The 20660-nt window shown below is 40.7% G+C and overlaps 5 protein-coding genes across 5 annotated transcripts; 1 reads left to right on the top strand and 4 right to left on the bottom strand.

Moving 5' to 3' along the window:
* Window positions 1–10026: 10026 nt before the first annotated feature.
* Window positions 10027–10838, bottom strand: CLUP02_10937 (uncharacterized protein; the record flags this gene model as incomplete). The annotated part of the gene is made up of 4 exons (XM_049289908.1): window positions 10027–10182; window positions 10242–10409; window positions 10490–10726; window positions 10797–10838. 4 exons carry the CDS (start codon window positions 10836–10838, stop codon window positions 10027–10029), a joined length of 603 nt encoding a protein of 200 aa, XP_049147053.1.
* Window positions 10839–11872: 1034 nt separating this feature from the next.
* CLUP02_10936 (uncharacterized protein) lies at window positions 11873–12931 on the bottom strand (the record flags this gene model as incomplete). Its single annotated transcript, XM_049289907.1, has 3 exons — window positions 11873–11984; window positions 12050–12531; window positions 12614–12931. 3 exons carry the CDS (start codon window positions 12929–12931, stop codon window positions 11873–11875), a joined length of 912 nt encoding a protein of 303 aa, XP_049147052.1.
* A 1863-nt stretch (window positions 12932–14794) lies between these two features.
* On the bottom strand, window positions 14795–16402 carry CLUP02_10935 (WD domain-containing protein; the record flags this gene model as incomplete). Its single annotated transcript, XM_049289906.1, has 1 exon — window positions 14795–16402. One exon carries the CDS (start codon window positions 16400–16402, stop codon window positions 14795–14797), a length of 1608 nt encoding a protein of 535 aa, XP_049147051.1.
* Window positions 16403–16809: 407 nt separating this feature from the next.
* Window positions 16810–17285, top strand: CLUP02_10934 (uncharacterized protein; the record flags this gene model as incomplete). The annotated part of the gene is made up of 4 exons (XM_049289905.1): window positions 16810–16836; window positions 16907–16915; window positions 16983–17098; window positions 17186–17285. 4 exons carry the CDS (start codon window positions 16810–16812, stop codon window positions 17283–17285), a joined length of 252 nt encoding a protein of 83 aa, XP_049147050.1.
* A 1056-nt stretch (window positions 17286–18341) lies between these two features.
* Window positions 18342–20641, bottom strand: CLUP02_10933 (glutamine synthetase; the record flags this gene model as incomplete). The annotated part of the gene is made up of 7 exons (XM_049289904.1): window positions 18342–18379; window positions 18436–19345; window positions 19508–19686; window positions 19940–20090; window positions 20246–20338; window positions 20448–20483; window positions 20639–20641. 7 exons carry the CDS (start codon window positions 20639–20641, stop codon window positions 18342–18344), a joined length of 1410 nt encoding a protein of 469 aa, XP_049147049.1.
* Between the last annotated feature and the right edge of the window lie 19 nt (window positions 20642–20660).

Here is a 20660-nt window from a genome sequence, read left to right as displayed (position 1 = left end):
AGCACACTCTCTCCTCGTTCGGACGCAATTATCGCAGTGCGGAATGCTTTTGTCACAGCCAATCTTTCTCTCTGGCTCAGTACGGGAGTTAGTACTCAAGAAGCTCACTCCCGATGACGTCGTGGTCAGTTGCTTACGCTTGCAAGTCCAGCAACCCTTATCCGCCTGCATCTTGAGTCGGTAGGCCGAGCCGAGTTTCTGTAGCCGGATTTATTATAGATAATCGTGATCATATCATTATATTGAATGATTGTCTCAGGATATGTACTAGCTCTTCCCAACGTATCCGGGAAAATCCCTTATTTACCTAGTGCGTCGTGATCTCTGCTCTCTTATTGGCCGGCTCCGCTGTGTTCATTATTGTGGGCCCAACCTGCCGAGGTACCTTGGTCTTCTATACCTCTTTAGAGCCTGGCTTGCACTTCTGTTCCATCAGCACGTATACCTCTAGTTTTTATCTAAATCGAGATTCACTCTGAGGTTTAAATTTAGTGAAATAATGTGTGAAGGTGTGTATTATTATATGATTGATTACTAACCCTCATAAAAATATGTGCCTCTGTACTGACGTCTTGCCAACAGGTAAAATAGCTACTGTGATCTAACGACTTCGATTGAAGCGCTATCTTTTTTCTTTTTCTTTTTTTAAACATATAGAATTGCGGAAGTGGAATCAATCAGCATTCTCAGACTAAGAGAACCAACATATAACTCTCGTATCCAAGCTCCTCTGATTCATCGTCTGCCCACACCTTGTAATTGAACCAGAGTTCGGGTCCTTGACACAAGCAAACTCGGCTATCCCGTCACACGATAACCTGCCTGCCCCACTGTCGTTCCCATAATATTTGCAATTCTTGTGGCCATGAGCTGACTTCAAAGCTTTGATGCTGTTTGGCCAAGGCCTTTCCGTCAAACGACGGCTCGGCATCGCTTCTCCAAGACGAGTAGCCTCGCATACTTTGAACGCCGAGTCTTCTCCATCTCTCTCCAACATCACCCAACGCCCACCTCGGCCACCTCTTTCTGCGGGACGGTAAGCGATCTCGTACATTATAGCGATTCCCTCGGTAGGCTTTGGCGGTGGAGGCGGCGGAGGTTGAAGAGAGGGTGCTTTTGAAGTAAAGGTGCTAACTTGCGGCTTACTTGAAGTCTTCGATGAAGTGGGCGCAATTGTACTCTTCGGAGAGGATGCCAATTTGATTAGAGATGAGTGGCCTCTGCTTCTTAAAGTGGACATTACATCCTATGTGGAGCGAGTTGATAAACCTGGTCCCGAACTTGTACTTGCAGCGCGTCGTGGTTAAGATGTGGTATTCGTCTGACCTCAAGCAACGGTAGCTATCGTAGAGTTACTATAGGGGCATCGACGTATATAAAGAGAACGGTTATTTATTAGAAATAGGAAATAAGTACGAAGCTTATTTTAATATAAAGAGTACGAGCGAAATAGGCCTTAATAATTATATAACCGAGGTTATATAACGTATAATAAGGCTATAAATAGTTAAAACTATTATAATATACCCCCCTAAATAAATATACATTTAGAAAAAGCGTACTTAACTACCCGTATTATTATAAAAAGATTTATTAAAAATAAAAAAATAAATATTAATATATAAGAATTTATTTATAAAAGGAATTATAAAATAAATCGGTTTACGTATAGAGTTATAAGCGAGGGGTAAATCGGCTATAAATTAACCTCCGTATTTATTATTATAAATAATTTTAAAGTTATATTATTAATAAAAAATATAACTAAGGGACGGCCTCTTATTAACTAAATAATTAACTTATAAGTTAAGGGTAATAAATATATAAATTTCTTATTATTACTTATAATACTAACTTTCCTTCCCTTTTTAACTTATATTTATATTATTATTATATATATATACCCTTATTTTTTACTTCTATACTTATATTTTTTATACGTACGTATTATTAAAAAAAGATCTTTATTAATAGTATTATTTTTATTTAAATATTACTAAAATGATTAGTTAGAAACTACGCTTATATTATTATAATACGGGAAGTTAAGAAATATAAATATAAAGTTACGGCTTTAAAAGAGAGCAGCGGCTCCCCTAGCCCCCCTTACGAGCCTAAAATAAGTAAATAATATTCTCTTATTCTATATTTCGGTTATAATACGGCCTTTATTTATTTAATATTAATTTAACTATTTTATTTAATAAGTAATAGCTTTATAACTAAATAAGTTATTTAAAAAAGTAATAAAAATAAAAAGGGTTTATAACCCCCTCCCTTATTCCCTCTTAAAAATTAAGAAAACGTCCTCGTTTTTTAAGAAAATAGTATAAATAAAAAGGGTTTATAACCCCCTCTCTCGCCTTTTTTTAAATAAAAAAAAGAAAGAAAAAAAAGACTTTTTTAAAAAAAATTAGAGAGGTAAAATAAGTTTATAGCCCCCCCCCTTTTTTTTTTTAAAGAGTATAAAGTAATTAACTATATATATAATACTTTTTTAATTATTATTATTTATAGAACTAATTCTTAATAACGGACCTTCTTAGTACTATCCTTAATATTAAAGTTTAATACGAGCTAGTACTTTTACCTCCCTTATTTAGTTATGAATACCTCGAGTATATTAAGAGCGCCCTTAGTAATTATTTAAATAATACGTACCTCTTAAGTTTACGTATTAATAATAAATACTAACGTTACTAAACCTATAAAAAGTTAAGTTATACCCCTATTTTTAAGGGGTATATATAGTTCCTAAGTATAAAGTTCTTATACTTTAAATAAGAAATAATAAAAAAGTCGGTAATAGCCGTAGTTACTAATATAAAACTACTTATACCTTATAAAGTATATTCTAAGCCGTCCTCGTTTTATTTATTATTTATAACTTAATATATAAACCCTAATTTATATAATAATAGTATTATATAAAGCTCTTAAATATAATAGTTTTTTAAATAAGAATAAAAATAAAGGGGTTTATATAAACGAGGCCTTAGTAAAAGAGGTATTTATAAACGCTCTTTTTATACTAAAAGCGTTATTAAAAGAACTTATTAAGAATATAATAATATTAGTTACTTTATTTATAAAAATAGATAGTATTTAAATTAAAATTAATACTCTTATTAATTTATATATCCCTCTAAATATATAGCTTATATTTAAATCTTTTTTAAATAAATATATACTTACTTTTTTAAATAAATAGCCTCTTTTTAAGTAACTTAACGGGGTCGCTAGAGCAACTTTATACTCCCTAACTATAAGCTATGTTTTTTAATTAAAAACTAGGCCCCCTAGGCCGTTTTACTACTTTTTAAACGTCTTTTTATTTAATATAATTATCTCTTATATATTTTTTGTATTTAAGAGTAATACGAAGTACTCGAACTTTATTTTAAAAAAAGTTCTTTATAAAATTATTAACTAGTATTTTATTTATTAATATATAAACTACTTAAAATAAGCCTCTTAAGTACTCTTATTATAACTATATATTTTAAATATTAATATAATATAAGTAAGTTAAAATACGTTCCCCTTTTTTTATTATAAGTTTAATTATTTAATAATTATTATAATATACTTTTTATATATTACTAAGCTTAAGTAAGATATTTTTAAAAAGGCGTTTAAAAGTAAGTATTTTTTTAGTTATATATTTTAAGCTTAGTAATTCGGCTTTTATAATTAACGTAATTATAATATTTTAATAAGCTACTTTTTATTAAACGAGGCTATTAAAAAAAGAAATTATAAAACTTTATAAAGATCTTTAGATCTTTTTATTATTTATAAATAAAGCGTCGCTTATAATTAATAATACCTAGTTACCCCCCGAGATCCCGAAGTATATTATTAAGTATTATATATAAAAAGGGTATTATATAATTTAATTTATAATAAAATAATATTAATAAGACGGGTTTATTAAAAACTAAGAGAGTAAAGTATACATAAAAGCGATATTGGGCCGAATTATAATTACTATATATAATATCGATCCGACCTTTTTTTAAAAAGACTTAGTTTTATTTAGGAATATAATCCTTAGGTTCTTTTTAATTAGGACTATTAATAACGGGGTTATAGGAGTAATAAAGTTAATAAAATTAAACTTTTTAATTACTTTTTTAAAATACTAATTATAAGCTAAGTAGATCTTCTTATTTAGTTAATTACGGACGACCCTTATTTTAAAATATTACGAGACTAGCCCCTAGTTTTTTATTTTATATTTCTTTTTAAGTCCTTTAGTTACTTAACCGGCTTTATAAATATAGTTTTTATAATAAAAAACGAGAATATTATTTATATAAAAGAGCACTAGGACCTTTTTAATAAAATCTTAAAATAAATATAAGTCCTTGCTTATAAATAAGAGACTTAGATTTTTAGAAATTAACGCTAGCTCCTTGTATTATAATAATAAAACGTTATAAGTACTATATAGGGCCTATTTAAGTTTAATATATATTCCTAGTTTATAAAAGCTATTTAAAAGCTTATAGATAATAGGGGGGTCGCTTAGCTTTTTAATTACGTTTAAAAAAGCGTTTATAATATTATATTAATAGATTTTTAAATTAAATTAAGTAGTAATAGTTATAACTACTCTAAACGTCTTAGTAACTAGTATTATTATATATTCTTTTTTTTAAAAGTATCGTTTTTAAAAGTCCTTTTTAATATAGATTCTCGTTTTATAGTAATTAAAATAATTATTATTATTAAGTTTATAATTAAATACCTATTTAAAGGGTATCGGCTTAGAAATAACCGACGCCTTATTAACTACTTTCTAAGTATTTATTTTTTTTAGTTTTTAAATTTCTAACTATACTACTTTTATAAATTAACTTCTTAAAAGTTCTAATATTTTAAAAATGTCTTTTTATTTTCTTAGAGGGGTAATTAATTAATCTACGTAAATTTAGTTAAATTAAACCGTAGTTAGTAAAACGTACTTCGTTTTATTAATTATAATATAAATATAATAATATAGCGTTTAATATCCCTAAGTTACTTCGTTAACCGCTTTTTATTAATTAGGTATATACGTATTAAAAAAAAAGTCCTAGTCTCTTTTTACCTAAATATAAAAAAAGCATTACCTAAGTTACTTTTATTAACTTAAGTTTTAAATAAATACTTTTAATAATTAGTTTTTTAACCTCCGGCTTTATTTAGTATACCTATCCTCTTTTTAGCTATATATATTAATTATATTAAAGTTATTAACTAAGTCGTTTATTACTCTTATTTCTTAATATAAGCTTACTTATTAAAAGGGTTTATCGGGGTCTAATTAAATAAAAAAATCCTCTTTATAAGAGCTCTAAGAAGTCTTTATTTTTATTTATATATATATTACGTTTTTAATCTTTTTAATAAGAGGATTAACTTCTTTTATAGCCTCGCTTATAACCTTAATTAGCTAAATAAAGTTCGTATTTAACTCCGGACTCTTAAAATTTAAAATTAGTTCGGAAGTAAATAACTACTTATTTTATTTATTTAAAAATAAATTAAGCTTTTTTATAGCTTTATTTACTTTTTATAAAATAAATATAAGTAATAATAACTACTTTTTATTATTAATTAATACGGCCTCTTCCTCGTTTATAATTCTAAGTAATTAAAGCTTAAGTTTAATTATTATAACTAGTTATTAGATCTTATTTACTACGGCCCTTAACTTAAATAAACGAATTATAATTTTAATATTATTTTTTAAATAAAAAGCTATTTCGTTAAACGTTATATTTTAGGTAATAATCATTTTTAAAAACGAGGGGATCTAGATTTTATATAAATTATAAGCGTTCGGTATATAACTTACGAAGTACTTAATATATCCCCTCTATTTTATTTTAAAACGTTTCTTATTAATTCCTTTTTTACGGTCCTTTTTAAAAAGGTACGTTTTATAGTTATATATATATATCTATTTTTAATAAGGACGTAAATTGCGGGCGAGCTTTAGTATATTTATTAATTACTATTACTTAAAATAATAAGCGAACTAAACTTTTTTAATTTAAATTAATAATAACTAGTTAATACGTTACTTAGGGCTAATATTATATTAATAAGTTATAGTTAATATAGCTTTTACTTAGAGTTCGTTTAATAAGCTAGTTATTAATATTATACTAATTACTTTATTAATAATTTCTTCGCTAGCTCATTCCCCTCTTTTGTTCGGTTTTTTTATATATAAAGAAGTAGTCTCTAGGTCTATTCCTAGCTCCTATACTTATATTTAAAAACGAGTTTTATTATTAATTATAATTACTATACGTTCTACGTTTTATTAAATTTTATAAATAGCTACGCCTTTTTATATACGTACTTATTATTTAAAAAGGTATAAGATTTTAAATACTATATTATAGGTTTTTATAACTTATAAAAAAATAAAAATCTTACTTAAATACTCGTTTTTAATTAGTATTAACTACTTACTTCGTTTATAAATTAATAAGTAGTTAAAGAGGTCTTATAAAATCTTATAATAAGGTCGGGTTATTTTTTATTTTAAAGTACGTTATAAAATAACCTATTTTATATAAGTAGTCGTATAGTATTAATATTTTAAATAGCTTAGTCCTTTAATCCTTACTCCCTAAGTAATTAAGACGAGTTTTTTAAGTACTATTAGTATAAGATATCTAAATTTAAAGTACTAGAGCTAGGCTATATTTAATTAATTATTCCTTAATTAGTATAAAAAACGTAGGCGCTAAGCGCTACGTATTAAAATTATATTAATAAGTAAAAACTAATTTTTAAATAGAAAATAGGATAAATAGGGCTTATATTCTAAAAAAACTAAATTAACTTTCTTTTTAAGCTATTTAATAATAACGTTCCTAAATTCGCTACTAAACTAAAGGGTATAATTAAAACCTAAGTACTAAATACTAGTTTTTTAGAGGAGAGTTTTTAATACGACGTTTATATAGAAGTTTTTAATAAAACCGATATTATAAAGAGTAAAATACTCTATCCTAGGCCCCTTTAGTCTTATAAAAATATTATATATAATCCTCGTTCTTTTAATAATAATAAAATAAAAGGCCGTTTTAAAATCTATATTCTCCGAGCTATTATTTTATTAAATAAAATCCGGTTTTAAAAGCGATTAATTATTAACGAGGTAAATAATACCGTAGTTATTTATAACTATACTTTTAAAAAAGAAGTATAAGCTAATAAAGGGAATAAAAAAAATAATAAACTTACTATTCTTATTTACCTTTATACTTAGCTTAGGGAGTAGATTAATATTAATAATTATAATTACGATATTTAAAGGGTAAGTTTTTTTAAAGTTCTTCTTATTACTTAGCTTATTAATTTTAGTCGTTTTTTTAAAACGACCTCGGTTATTATTATTTTATTTAAAAAGGGGTTTTATATAAATCTAGCCCTTCTAAATAAGATTAGTATAGAGGTTAGTATACTTTTCTTAATTTAAATAAGAAATTATTTTTAAGCGTTATTAGTACCTAACTAAACGTATTCTAACTTCGTTTTATTTATTAAAATAAGCTCTACTTTTATATAATTTATTAACTTTTAATAATAAGTCCCTTTATAAGGGTAATTAATAAATAAGTTAAGAATTACTTCGTTCTACTTAAGAAACTCTAAGTAACTTATTAATATTATAAATATTATAGGGGTTCGTTTATAACTCTTACTATATACCGCTTTTTTATATAAAAAGTTATTAAAAATTTTAATATAATACCTTATATTAAAAATCGCTTCCCCTTTTTATTTTAGTTTAATAATTTTAATAAGCTCTTAGTTAAACTAATTTAGGGTAAAGCGACGTATAATTATATAAAAAAAGGTTTTCGAAGCGAGGGTTCTTTAGATTTTAAGTAGCTTAAACTACGTTACTTAATAATAAGCTAAAATAAAATTTTTAATCTAAGTTAATAAGCTAATACTAAAGTTCGCCCTATTTATAACTATATTAAATTCTTTTTTTACGATTATAAATAAATTAAAGTCGCTTAGTACGTACTTTTACTTAAGAACTTTAATTATAATACGAAGGAAGTAGTTTAAAAAATTAATAAGCTCCTTTTTTATGTTCTCTAAAAGTTTTTAAATAATTATAAAAAAGATCTAGCGATTTATTAATTTATATAATCTCTTTTTTTATAAATAAGAGATCGTTTTAAATACGGTTTATTAAATAAAAGAAGTATATTCCTTAATAAAACGTATTTAATTTACTATTATAACCTTTAGTTTTATTAAAATAACTAATTATTTAATTCGATCGTTTTTAATAAAAAGTTCGATTATAATCTCGCTTTTTAACTATTTAGTTTATTATTAAATAAACTCCTCGAGTTTTTATTAATATTTAGTTAAGGCCGTTTTATATATTTAATTCTAAGTAGTATTTCGTATTTTAATATACTCTTTAATTAAAAGAATAGACTTAATAAAAAGAGATAGATTTAATAAAAAAATAAAGTTATTTAGGTTTAATAAGTCCTAAACGTCCTTTAACCGGGCTTTAACTTATAGAGCGAGGTATTACTTAGGCTAGTCTTATTAATAATTAAGCTTTTACTTAGGAGTATTAATAATCTTTTTAAAAAATATTAGTTTATTTAGGAATAAGCTTAACGAACGTAATAAGGGTTAAATAATATTATAAAAAAGGATATAATAAAACGTAGTCCCTAAAAAATAACTTTTTAATAAAAATATAGGGGTCTAAGTTAAAGCTAGGCTTATAATTATTATAAAGGTATTATAAAAATATTAATATATATAAAGAGAACGGTTATTTATTAAAAATAAAAAATAAGTATAAAGCTCGCTCTAATATAAAGGGTACGAGCGAAGTAGGCCTTAGTAATTATATAACCGAGGTTACGTGACGTGCGGTAAGGCTATGGATAGTTGAAGCTATTACGATAGTAGCTAAGTTGTGTAGAGAACCTATCGGGATGGACTGCGTAAATCGTTACCCATAGCGTCAGCCTGTGGTCCGGTGGCTTAATTGCATGTTATGCAAGGAGTGTCTAATTAATGAATAGTCGTATGATAAATGATATATTTTCAAGCCCTCTGGCGCAGTGTACAACCATGGCAGGGTTAGTCCGAAAAGCGTTTTTATAGGATATCTTCACTGCGTTAGACAGATCAGGGCCACAACTCAGACTACAATGAAGAGTACGGAACAGGTGTGACAACTTTTGCTTTCCTGAATCGTGTGGCTCAGTTCAAGATTTCCATAGCATTGTCTTTGTTGGCGTATGGTAAGTGCAAAAATTGTGGTACAGAACGTTGTGCAACGCAACAAGAGCCTCCTATAGCAGAGGCGCGGGCTTATAAAAATATCGAACAAGGAGATTCTTAATGAACGGTAACAGGGTAGAGCGATGAGAAATTTGGGGTGGGACCATTTCAAGATGCTTGAATCTTCAACAATGGGCCATGAAAAGAGTCAATGCATGCTCAATAACAATGAGGCCTGCCAAGAGTAAAGACATCTACAGCAAATTATCTCGTTTGGTGAGCTGGTAACTAGTTTTACTTTAGTGTCAGGTAGTACGTGTGGGTGGAGAAGAACATTCAAGAAACATTGACACTACCATTTGATTATACAGGAAGCAAACTTGGATTTTCAACGCACAATCGAAACAGCAATAATGGCACCATGTCAACCAGAACGGTGTTAATCAAGATTTCCCGTCTTGCTCTCACTCACAGGTCCCTGATGTCAGGAACCATGACATGACATAGGTTTTTCAATAATATACGGAACTCCATGAATGTATTCTGTGACATCCCTATTGGTCGAGTCATGCTAGATTCATCCGGATGGACTCAAGAAGCCAGGCTCACAATAAAGCTAGTAGTTCTAAGAGATGATTCAGTCAAAACCCTCACAATATGTGCTGCAGAGTGTTAATTATGGGTGTGAAACTCAGAAATATCGGTATGGTAGTTGAATTTAATTATCTAGCCTTGGACAGGATCATTTTAGCAAGTCTGCTGGGTAAGATAAGTGTAGTGACTCGGAAAGCTCAGGGTGCCTCTCGCCCGGGTGTCACCGTTGGCAACAGTGCCACACCTGCTCACAATGATGCCCATATCGACAGCGATATCACTGCAGTACACACTCGTCTCGATAAACCGCTGTTGACGTTAGCCTTTGTCTTTGGTATTATGAAATCCAGGGAAGAGCGACGACTTACGTTGTTGCACAGGTAGATAGAGCAGCTGTTGGAGCAGGCCACGCGAGCACAGGTGCTGGCAGGTACACTGCAGTAGTTGGTGCCCAGGGTGATCAAACGGTTGATGGCGTTGGCGCACTGAGAATAGTACGCTTCGACGTACGTTCCTTGGTTGCAATTCCAGTTGTTCTTTGCTTTGAGTTAGCTTTTTGGTCTTCTCTGTTCCAACCCAGGTGCAGTAGACTCGAAAAGTCTATCAGCAAACTTACGGTAGTCTGTCTAACCTCCAGGCCTCCCTCTGGCTCCTGGAATTCTTCCGCATTGAAGAAAGGGTTGATGGCGAGGATCTGCTCATAGATGGAGGAAGCATCTCCGTGGAGGGTGACATTCGGGCCGCCGACGACGACTGGCCCAGTGAAGGTCATCTCGGAGATGGGCAACAGCTGATCCTTCACCTCATCTGCAGTTCGGAATTCCAAGCCATTGTCTGAAGGAGCGGCAATAACCTAGAAGACACAATTAGTCAGATAGCTCTTAGCGCAATGTTCTCCTTGCCTAGGTTACATTTAGACTTACAGTTGATGCCAAAAGGGCAATACCAGCGACAAAAAATCTCATTTTGAAGATATCTGGATCGAGGTGATCAAGAGTGATTCTACTGTTCGGAAGGTGATGATGAAGAGTTGAATAGCCACATGTTCTTGAGAAAACCATGGGTCTTAAATAGTTTCTCGCAAGTTTTGAGTTATTTACCTATCGACCGTATGAAGTAGACTCTAAATTCGTGTCGTATTATTTGAGGTTGCATTATTATACCATAAGATCTGGACCCTTGGCAAAGCGGCGGCTCTGTTGCCCTGGCGGTTCCGCGATCCTACGTTTGTCTCCATGAGGAAGCTCAAATGCTCCAAGGATCGCGGGCCGCACTAGTTTGTCAACGCCACACTCAAAAGGAGAACGCATGCCCTGCCAAGCGAGCCTACTATTGGTGACATCGGAAAGCTCTACTGAGCCGAATCGCATTTCTTCAATATTGGGGTTCATCCACTGTATCTGCATGCCCCCAATGCAACTTTGATGATGACCTACTTTGTAGGTGAATGCGTAAGGTTACATGTAAGCTGACTCTCCAGGGGCGCGGACGGTCTCGAGAGTGGAGTAGAGCCTGTGTTGTGTTATTGCGATTAGGCTCTAGCCAGGAACATGTGTAAGTAAGCAGTCAATCGAATCGAAGCGAGTGTCTAGTCGCCTAGCAGAGAATGAAGGATAGTCGGGTCCAATCGGCTTCAAGAGACGAAGAAGTTGCAGAGACCCTTGCGAAGGATCGATGCAACGTCGAAAATCGGACCATCTCGTATTCCCCTCAACCGTTGACAGCTCTAATTTGTCACGAAGTTGAACTCAGAGAGAACCTCGCAGTCAGGCTAGAAACGAGACCACAGGTCACTGCTCTCTTGTGGCGGATGACGATTTCGGACACGACGTATGGTGTTCTCGCATCAGTACGAAAGACTACTAGATCATGGTCACGAGACTCTAGCACGATGGCTGAATGAGGAACACAGATGGCGGATGCGATGATTTAATTGGTACTTCCTTTCATCTCATTAAGATTTCATGTATTATAAAGCGAACGGTGCACGTCTAAACCATTATTCTTCCGTCTTCCCAGACGATACCGCACCCCGCAGTGGTCTGTCACTAGCGAAAGAGGGATCATTCGTCTGCGTCGTAAACTGCAGCTTCGATGCCAGCAAGTCGACGCTGTCAACAGGAACGTAGTCAGCAACTCTGTATCCTGACTTTCGGAAAACCACGTGAGAACTTACTACATAATAACGGGAAAGAAGCAACCGAGCGCATAAGCAGCCCGATCCACGTATCTCGTCGCGGGACTACTCTGCCACACGTTCAACGAATGCGTAATCACCCGTATCGCCGCCGCCACGGCCAGCGAAGCGACGCGGATCTCTGTGCTGCGCATCAGGTACCGGATGAAGCTCGTTCGGAGACCGGCTTCCTTTGACGACTTTCTGACTTCGGCGAAGATGCGGAGGAGAAAGTAGGCGCTGACGCACTCGCTGACGGCGAAGAGGCCAAAGTAGGCAATGTGGATCCTGATGATGATGCTCTGGAGGCTGTCGTCTTCCCTTAGGATCCGGAGGAGACGGTAGTAGATTATCACGACTTTGACGACGGTGACAAGGACGAGAGTTGACCAGAACACGGTGTGGAAGACTCTTCGTTTTGTCCCCCGCAGGAGTCTGTTGAGGACGATGAAGCTGTAGAAGGGCAGCCCTGCTTCTTGGATCTATTCGAACTTGCGTTAGCAACTTGAGGTATAAGAACTCCGGAACCTGCAGAAGATGATGCGGGTAAGCGGCTTGACTCACAAGCCAGCAGATGTCGCCAATGGCTGCCGCCGCGGCCCTCTTCGCAAGAGGATACGGCTTGTCATAGTACGCGTGGAAATAGAGTCCATTCGCGATCGCGCCAGCTGCAGACGAGACGATGGGTACGACCGTGAGCTTAGAGAACGACGTGATTCCGATAATGAGCAGCCCCAAAAACACGTTGAATACACCAATTATGCTTAGCACCGACCAAGCGTGTTCAAAGTACGGGAGGCTGGGTGTTGCATCAAATGTGGCGTTGATCGTGTTGCGCATACCGACGGAGTTCGGTAATGGCACTGGCGACGAGCTCGACATATTTGCTGCTGTAACTGGTAGCGCCTTGCACAATATCCCGCCCAGGAGAACTGGGTTGGCGAAGAAGCTTGTGGTTTGCCCGTATTCGGGTGCGTCGTCGTTACATTCATGTAGTGATCGGTAGCCTAGAGCCTGGGGGTCGTGGCATCTGGCATCTCGCACGGGCGAGAGATTAGGTGGTATCGAACATCGCCAGGTTAAGAGATGAGAAAGAAGGGTATTCCAAGTCACATATTAAATGGGGCACTCCCGCTCTCTACAAGTTTGCTTTCACTTTGGGCCTGACAAAAACCTAGGAGTGGAAGGCACGTGAATGCTTTGAAGGTTCAACCCCCTCCCCATTCTAATCGAGGTGTTGTGACTTGAGGTATCCATGGGAAGCGAACTTATCAGCGAACGGTGCGGGATCACCCAAGTCAAAATTGATGGATTGAGCTAGTAGTTCTTGGAAAACACTTCTCTCGGAAACTTCCCCTCTCGGGACAGAGGCACAAAGAGGAAGAAGATGGAGGAAGAGATGAACTCAAAACAGCTTGACGGGCGCGGTTGACGCCACGTGCGACTCGCGACACACCAGCTACCCGCAGGTCGGTACGATCCATGAAAGACTGAGAAAGTGTAGTTGATGGTTTTCGGGAGTGTTGGTGATTGGATCGATGAATCTCATGATTTCATAGCTTCTTCAACAATCGAAGTCTATATCTGCCTATGCTTTGTCTCCCAACCAATTCAGCTCTCCACGCATAGTGGCTAGATCTCTAGTGTTTGTTACATAAACATTGAAGCTGTCGGTGTGAGCAGAGCATCGATAGAATTAAACTCCTCATGTGGTTTTCCATGTCTTATCTGCCCAGTACTATCTTGACTTTTTCAACTTTGCTTCATCACTTGGCCTAGAACACGGCTTCGCCCGAAGCTGCGCAAGACTAGGTGAAACCAAAGCACCCGCGCCATTTAATTTCGGTTTAGGACACCAGATCTCCCCGTGGCAAAATAGTAACGAAGCAGATACCGCGTGATTCTACGCGGCAAGTTCTCCCGGAGCCCTCTTTGAGCCATCAAAACAGCTTTCTTCGGCAGGTTTAGAGGTCCAGTGCGCAAAATTCTAGGATAGGACGACGCAAGGTTCTCGCCTCACTCCTTTCTTATCTTCGATATCGCTCCTGGACCAGCCCAAGAGCAGAGATGATGGGCTCGAATGCGAGAGAAAATCCGTCACCGCTGGTATTCGATGTGCGAGACTCTCCTTGCCCGATGCCAAGATGCCATCACAGCATTGTGCTCAGCTTGCGTAATCTTTTGCAAATGTGCAGAGCGCCTGAAAGGGGCAAGCAAACAGTATCTCATGAAAATCAGGTCTTGTGTAGTCATTCTATATCACACAATTATCTTCCTTTTGAATTCCCTTCTCCTTTTTTTTCGGATCCCCAACGCCATCGCAATGCATTAAGTTGACCAAGATGATCCAGTCCTTATCCACATCGGCGTCCTGTATCTCTTGAGACGGAGCCAGATAATGCGACCCTTTCCACCTTTTTGAATGTCTTCTTCCACTGCCCCTCTCCCCTAGCCTTCTGCCTCTCTGGCATACACACGACAACGAAGTCTCTCACGCCGTAGTCGTAGCTGCCCTTGCTTCTCGGCACGTCTTGTTGTTTCAACCGTCTTCTCTAACTCCACAAGAGCCCATCAAATCGAGGTCAATTGTCCGGCACTCAAGCCTCTCGCGACTTGGACAAATATCCCTAGATGCCATGTGAAACTCGAAAGACAAAGGGGTATAAACCCACCCAACCACCCATCAAAGAGTCAAAGAGAAAATCACAAATGTCATGTACAAACAACTTCCTTTCTCAGTCTCTCTCAAGCAGAGCCCAGAATCAAACTCTCCACCATACCGCCCACAGAAGACGCCGTCTGCGCGCGATCAACCTCATTCGTGACCTTCCTCTTGAGAGCCTTGAACCCCTCAAACAGCTCGGCACTGTCACCAGCATACTGCGCATACAGCTCCACGAGCACCATGCCGACCTCAACGCAAATGCTCACGTACCGCGGATCGATAATGTGATCGCACGTCCACTTGAGCACCGGCTGTACCGTCCTCTCATCGCGCCCCTCAAGCGCATCCCGCACAGCAGACCGGTGCCGCAGCGCAAGAAGCAGCGTCAGAACGCCGAGCGGCGAGTGATCTTTCCCGCGCGGATCGAGCGCCTGGTCCAGCGCGCTAGCGTACCGCCCGTGGCGCAGGGCCTTCTCCCACGCCTTCTCCTTGGGCGCGCTGGTGCGCGCGTCCTGCGCGACGATAACCTCGGCCTGGCCCTCGCCCAGGCTCTCGAGGCGGCGCATGGCCGAGGCTTTGCGCTTCTTGCTTTTCGCGGCCTTGTCGTGCTCGTCGAGGGTGCCGGCGAGGAGGGCGGCCATTTCGCGGTCGCGCTCCTTTTGGCGGGTGGCTTCGGGGCCCGTGAGGCGGGTGCGGATGGAGAGGACGCCGGATTGCATGCCCACGACGAGGTGGCGGTCCGCGCTGTCGAGCGCATCGGAGGCCGGGAGGACGCGGAGGGAGAGGATGGGGGAGGGGTACTTTGTCGAGGAGACGACGTTCCAACCGGTGGTCTCGAAGACCTTTACGTGGCCGTCGAGGCCGCCGGTGACGAGGCGGGTGCCGTTGGAGGCGAGGCTGAGGGAAGTGACGGTCTTTTGGTGGTTGGCGATCTGGTGGATGGGGCGGGCGGCAACGAGGTCGAGGACGGAGACCTGGGGGCCCGAGGCGGCGAGGAGGGTGGTGCCGGAGGAGAGGGGAAGGACGGACTCGACGGGGGCGGCGTGCTTGAAGGTCATGACGGCGGCGTTGGAGCCTATTCTCGGGTCCCAGATCTTGACGGTAGAGTCGTAGGAGCCCGAGACGATGACGTTGCCGGCGCCCGACGGGGAGGTGGCCGGGAAGAACTCTGCGCAGCGGACGTAGTCGGAGTGTCCCACGAAGGTGTTGAGCGGGTCGTTGGCCGTGAGGTCCCAGAGGCGGACCGTCTTGTCGTCGGAGGCGGAGAGCAAGGTGGTGGGCTGGGAGCCCGAGAAGCGCGTGGCCCAGACGGGCTGGCGGTGCTTCGTCCACGTCTTGAGGATGGAGCGGGAGTGGGTGTCGAACACCTGCATGCGGCCTGTATCTTCGGCGGCGACGAGGACGCGGCCGTCGCGGCGCAGGGAGCCGGAGCGGGCGACGTCGGCGAAGCGGGTGATTGTCTTTTCGAGCTTGCGGGTGCGGGAGGAGTAGAGCTGGACACGGGTGCCGGTGGTGACGGCGAAGAGGCCATCGGAGGAGGTCGACGAGATGTGGGTGATTGGGTACGAGGTTGGCGAGGGGATCTGGAGCTGGTTCTTGAAGGACTTCCAGTAGCGCTGCTCGGCCGTCACGGGGGACGGGCCCGAGGGCAGCTTCACCTGCGGGAGGGGTCCCACGGTAGCTGCCATTGTGATATGGTTGTGTAGGCCGTTTGTGCCCTTGAGTGGTGTGGTTGGAGGAGGTGCAAAAATTTGCTCGCTGGCGTGGTAGAGCTGGGTGTTGCGGTGAAGCGCAAAATGTGAGGGTATCGTCGTGATAGACGTTGGTAGTATTTTTTTGGAGTTGAAAATGCTGATAGGCAAAAAAAAAGATTCTCAATTGAGAATTTCTTAGCGGCTAGTCCTGTTGGAGATTAGCGGATACCCCACATGTACGATAAGATAAGGCGCGGGGCCGGGACCTCAAAGCTTTTCAAACTTCAACGGACCCGAACGCACCGAAGAGCTCACCATGCCACCTTTTAGATGATACTATGGAGAGCTCTTGAAATCAGAAATTGAGAGTGAGCTCTGCTTCACTGAAACATCTGACCTGAATGAAGACTTCGGGGCGCGACAGCTCAGTACGTCGAGATGAATTGCAGACACTCTGTCATCATTTCAACGCCATTTGGCATGGCTGATCCAACGTAGCTGGGTTCAGTAAGGTACGGATAGCATCATCAATTCAACCATCGCCAAATCTCACACCTATCATATCTTGCTTCAGGGTCTCCATCTAAGACTCTTGACCAACACATCACAGGGCACGCAAAGGTACATGTCCACACGTAGACCACTGCGGGCCTTCTACCCCGACACGATCCCCTTTCGTCCCGGCTGCCCGTAACGTAGCACATCTATACTCAGTAAACCCTCATCCCATCAAAAAAAGCATACTCTCACCGCCGCGCAATCCCATCCATCAAACAGTCCCCCAATCTACTTTCCCGAGCCAACACGCAAGGAAACAGAAATAACACACCGCATCGGCAATTGTACATCACCCGGATTTTCCGACCTCAACCTCTGAGGCTGCATCTGCATCTACACCTGCATCAGCTTCAGAAAAAAGTCAAGGCTGACCCGATGACAAGCACTGCCGACATCCCGTCCATCCAACTCACCCCCTGTATCATGGAAAAACTTTCACCTCTCCGAGCCGGCAGAGGAGGGATGGGGGGATGTCGGTGACTTACTCCCTCACCGCCTCCAAATCGAACCTAAACTCCAACATTATAAGCATTGCTAGACCAGGGGCTCCAGTAGTGATGAAGAGACACGTCAAATCTACGTTACCTAGGTACCTAGTCAGCGAAGCGACTTAGAGCCTGACTTCATTCACCTGCTTTTGTCACTCATCACCGGTGTATTAATCTCTTAACAATCAATGGCTTTGTGTCTTTCTCAAGACAAAAGTGACGCCTTTCGTCTGATGGGAACAAGAGGCTGGGCCTTTACAAGAAAGAAAGAAAACTCTATAAAAAAAAACCAGGCCCTTTCCCCTCTAATGTATAGCCCGGTAACTCTTACCTGACCTAACCTGACCTATACTTAGGGTCCCTGGACTCTCAGGATACCTTCCTTACCACCCTGCCATTCCTCATCAAACTCTAAGCATAGACAGACTCAAAGTGTTTCCCCGGGGCTATGTTCACCCAAATCAGCAAAAAGGCTTGGCCAAAACCAACAATTGTCCAAAACAGGAAATGAGAAGCCGACTGCGGGCAAACGGTGTCAACGGCAGTGATTTGGGGGGGGAGGGAGCTGAGACGGTGAGGGGGTAAAAAGTAGGGACTGCGAAAACGGAGGGGAGCAGCGTGTTTCAGCTATCTTCCGTAAGTCCTCCGTGCATAGCTTGAATGACGTCTTGCGGTAGTTGTAATTCAAAAATGGATCTTCACGTTTGTCTTTGCAGAAGAGTATGGCAATATGTGATTTTTTTTTTGTTTGTTTGAACCTTGTTTGAATCCTCATTGACCCGTAATGACCTTGTCTGATCTATTTGACACGCTGATAAAAGCATATTCAATACGACTTGTCGTCGCTTGAACTAGGGTATACCATCCTCTCTTTTTCAATCTCCCCTTTACTCGGCAGAACCGTAAATAGTCTCCATCAGAATACCTATGAAGGGAATTAGCTTGCTGTAGCGATGTGCATTTGTGTGAGTGTTAACGTACCAGTAATTCTGTAGGGGTCGGCATTTGAGGCGGGGCGGCGATCCTCGAAGTAGCCGTAGCCCTTCTGGGCGCACTCTCTGGGGATACGAATAGAAGCACCACGGTTGGCAACTCCGTAAGAGAACGAATCGATGGAGCCGGTCTCGTGGCGGCCAGTGAGACGCTTCTCGTTGCCCTCACCGTAGACGGCAATGTGCTCCTTATGACGACCCTCAAGCTTCTTGATGGCAGCCTCGATGTGCTTCATGCCACCCTCAACACGCATCTCCTTAGAGGAGAAGTTAGAGTGGAGACCGGCACCGTTCCAGTCACCGGGGATGGGCTTGGGCTCAACGGAGACCTTGGCGCCGAACTCCTCGGCAATGCGGGCCAGGAGGAAGCGAGCCAGCCAGAGGTGGTCACCCATCTCAATGCCGGTGCAGGGACCGACCTGATACTCCCACTGGGCGGGCATAACCTCGGCGTTGGTACCAGAGATCTTGATGCCAGAGTACAGGCAGGCCTTGTAGTGGGCGTCGACGATGTCGCGCTGGACGACCTTGCCGGCACCAACACCGCAGTAGTAGGGGCCCTGGGGAGCAGGGAAGCCGTTAGCGGGCCAGCCGAAGGGGCGGTTGCTGAGGTCGAGCAGAGTGTACTCCTGCTCGAGACCGAACCAGGGCTCGTGAGCGGCGTGAGCCTCCATCAACTTGGCGCACTCATGTCTGTAGTTGTACTTGTTGGGGGTGCCATCGGCGTTCCAACATTCGGAGAGGACGAGGATGTTGGGAGATCCACGGAATGGGTCGGGGAAGACAGCAACGGGCTTCAGGTAGACATCAGAGTTGTCGCCGGGCGCCTGGTTGGTGGAGGAACCATCAAAGTTCCACATAGGAAGGTCCTCGGGGGTGTACTCCTTCTCCTTGAGAGTCTATGGAGGCAAATTTGTTAGCTACGTGATGATAATAGATGGCGCTATGATGTAACTGCGAATAGAGGCATGCGCGGGTGAACTCGTGAGCCATCTTGGCTATCAAGGTTGACATCATGCGCCGCGCCTTGCCGTCAGGCTGACGATGCCAGGCGGAGCTACCCCCCAGTGGCCCCATTGGAGATCGTGGCCATTGCGTGGAGAACAGTAACGACCCTCGGCCGGCGGCTGGCCAACCGGTTTACCGAAGACGCGCCGACGGGCAAAAGGGGAGGGGACTGATGATGCGGCAGCAACTCGCAAGACCTCCAATACCCGAGCTGCGGCGTTCAACCCTGCAGCTGTAGGCAAGGCAAAAAAAGACTTGGAGCCAGGCGAACGTGGGGTGGGGTTCCTTGCAGGATCGAGTCGTGATCGACTCCTTTCAGCCAGTCCGGCCGTGGCCCTCGAAAGAAGAGACCAAGACCAAAGCAGCAGGAACAGGTACGTACCACCCACCACCAGAAATGCGCACTGGAGGGGCAGGTGGTGTGTGTTTTGACCCCCGCCAAGCCCCAGTGCATGTCGCCGCCGCATCTGCTGCCGCTTGCTCACCCGCCCACAGCTTTTTGCCCGCTATTCCCAGCCGGAAGTCGGAGACATCCCGTAGGGGATGAATCCAGAGCAAGACGACCCGCTGCCCCAGCTTTTCCGTTGATGCAACCGTCGACACAGATGTCAGAGTGAAGGCATGAGCCATTTCAAACTGTGTCGCATCGCAACAGGAAAGGGCTGGGTGAGTGACATTTTCCGGTGGAATAGCGGGCTAGAGCGTCTGGAGCACCACGAAGGGCCCGGGGAAAATATGAAAAAGCAAAAGGAGGGAATAAGAAAGACAAGGTGGTTGTTGTGAGAACGTACCCTCGACTTGGAACGGGTCTCGCCATCAGCGTCGATCCAGATGTACTCGGCCATAATTGAGCCCTTCTGGTCAAGCTTGAGGTACTTGGCCAACTATTCGATGGGTCAGCATGATTGCTTATTCGATTTGCGCAAAGCTGACGGCTGGAAGTGAACTCCAGCTACGCCAAGCTCAGCACCGGGTATATTGGTGTAATCTCACGGTCTCGGGCCTGGAGGTGAAGGCAGCTTCTGTCGCCTGGAGAGAAAAGACGTGTTAGTAACTGTGATCCTCTTCTTCTTCTTCCTTCGATTTTGGGTATCCAGCATCGTGACCCGAGAGAACAGCATAACGCCAGCACTCAGGTCGCGATAGGAGTAGTATGACGTGGTGGGGCAGAGTTTGGGACTTACCATTTTTGCGGTTGTGTGTGTA

Source organism: Colletotrichum lupini, chromosome 5 (genome assembly GCF_023278565.1).
Source record: "Colletotrichum lupini chromosome 5, complete sequence".
Taxonomy (NCBI): Eukaryota; Fungi; Ascomycota; class Sordariomycetes; order Glomerellales; family Glomerellaceae; genus Colletotrichum; species Colletotrichum lupini.
This window is presented reverse-complemented; position numbering and strand designations above follow the sequence as displayed.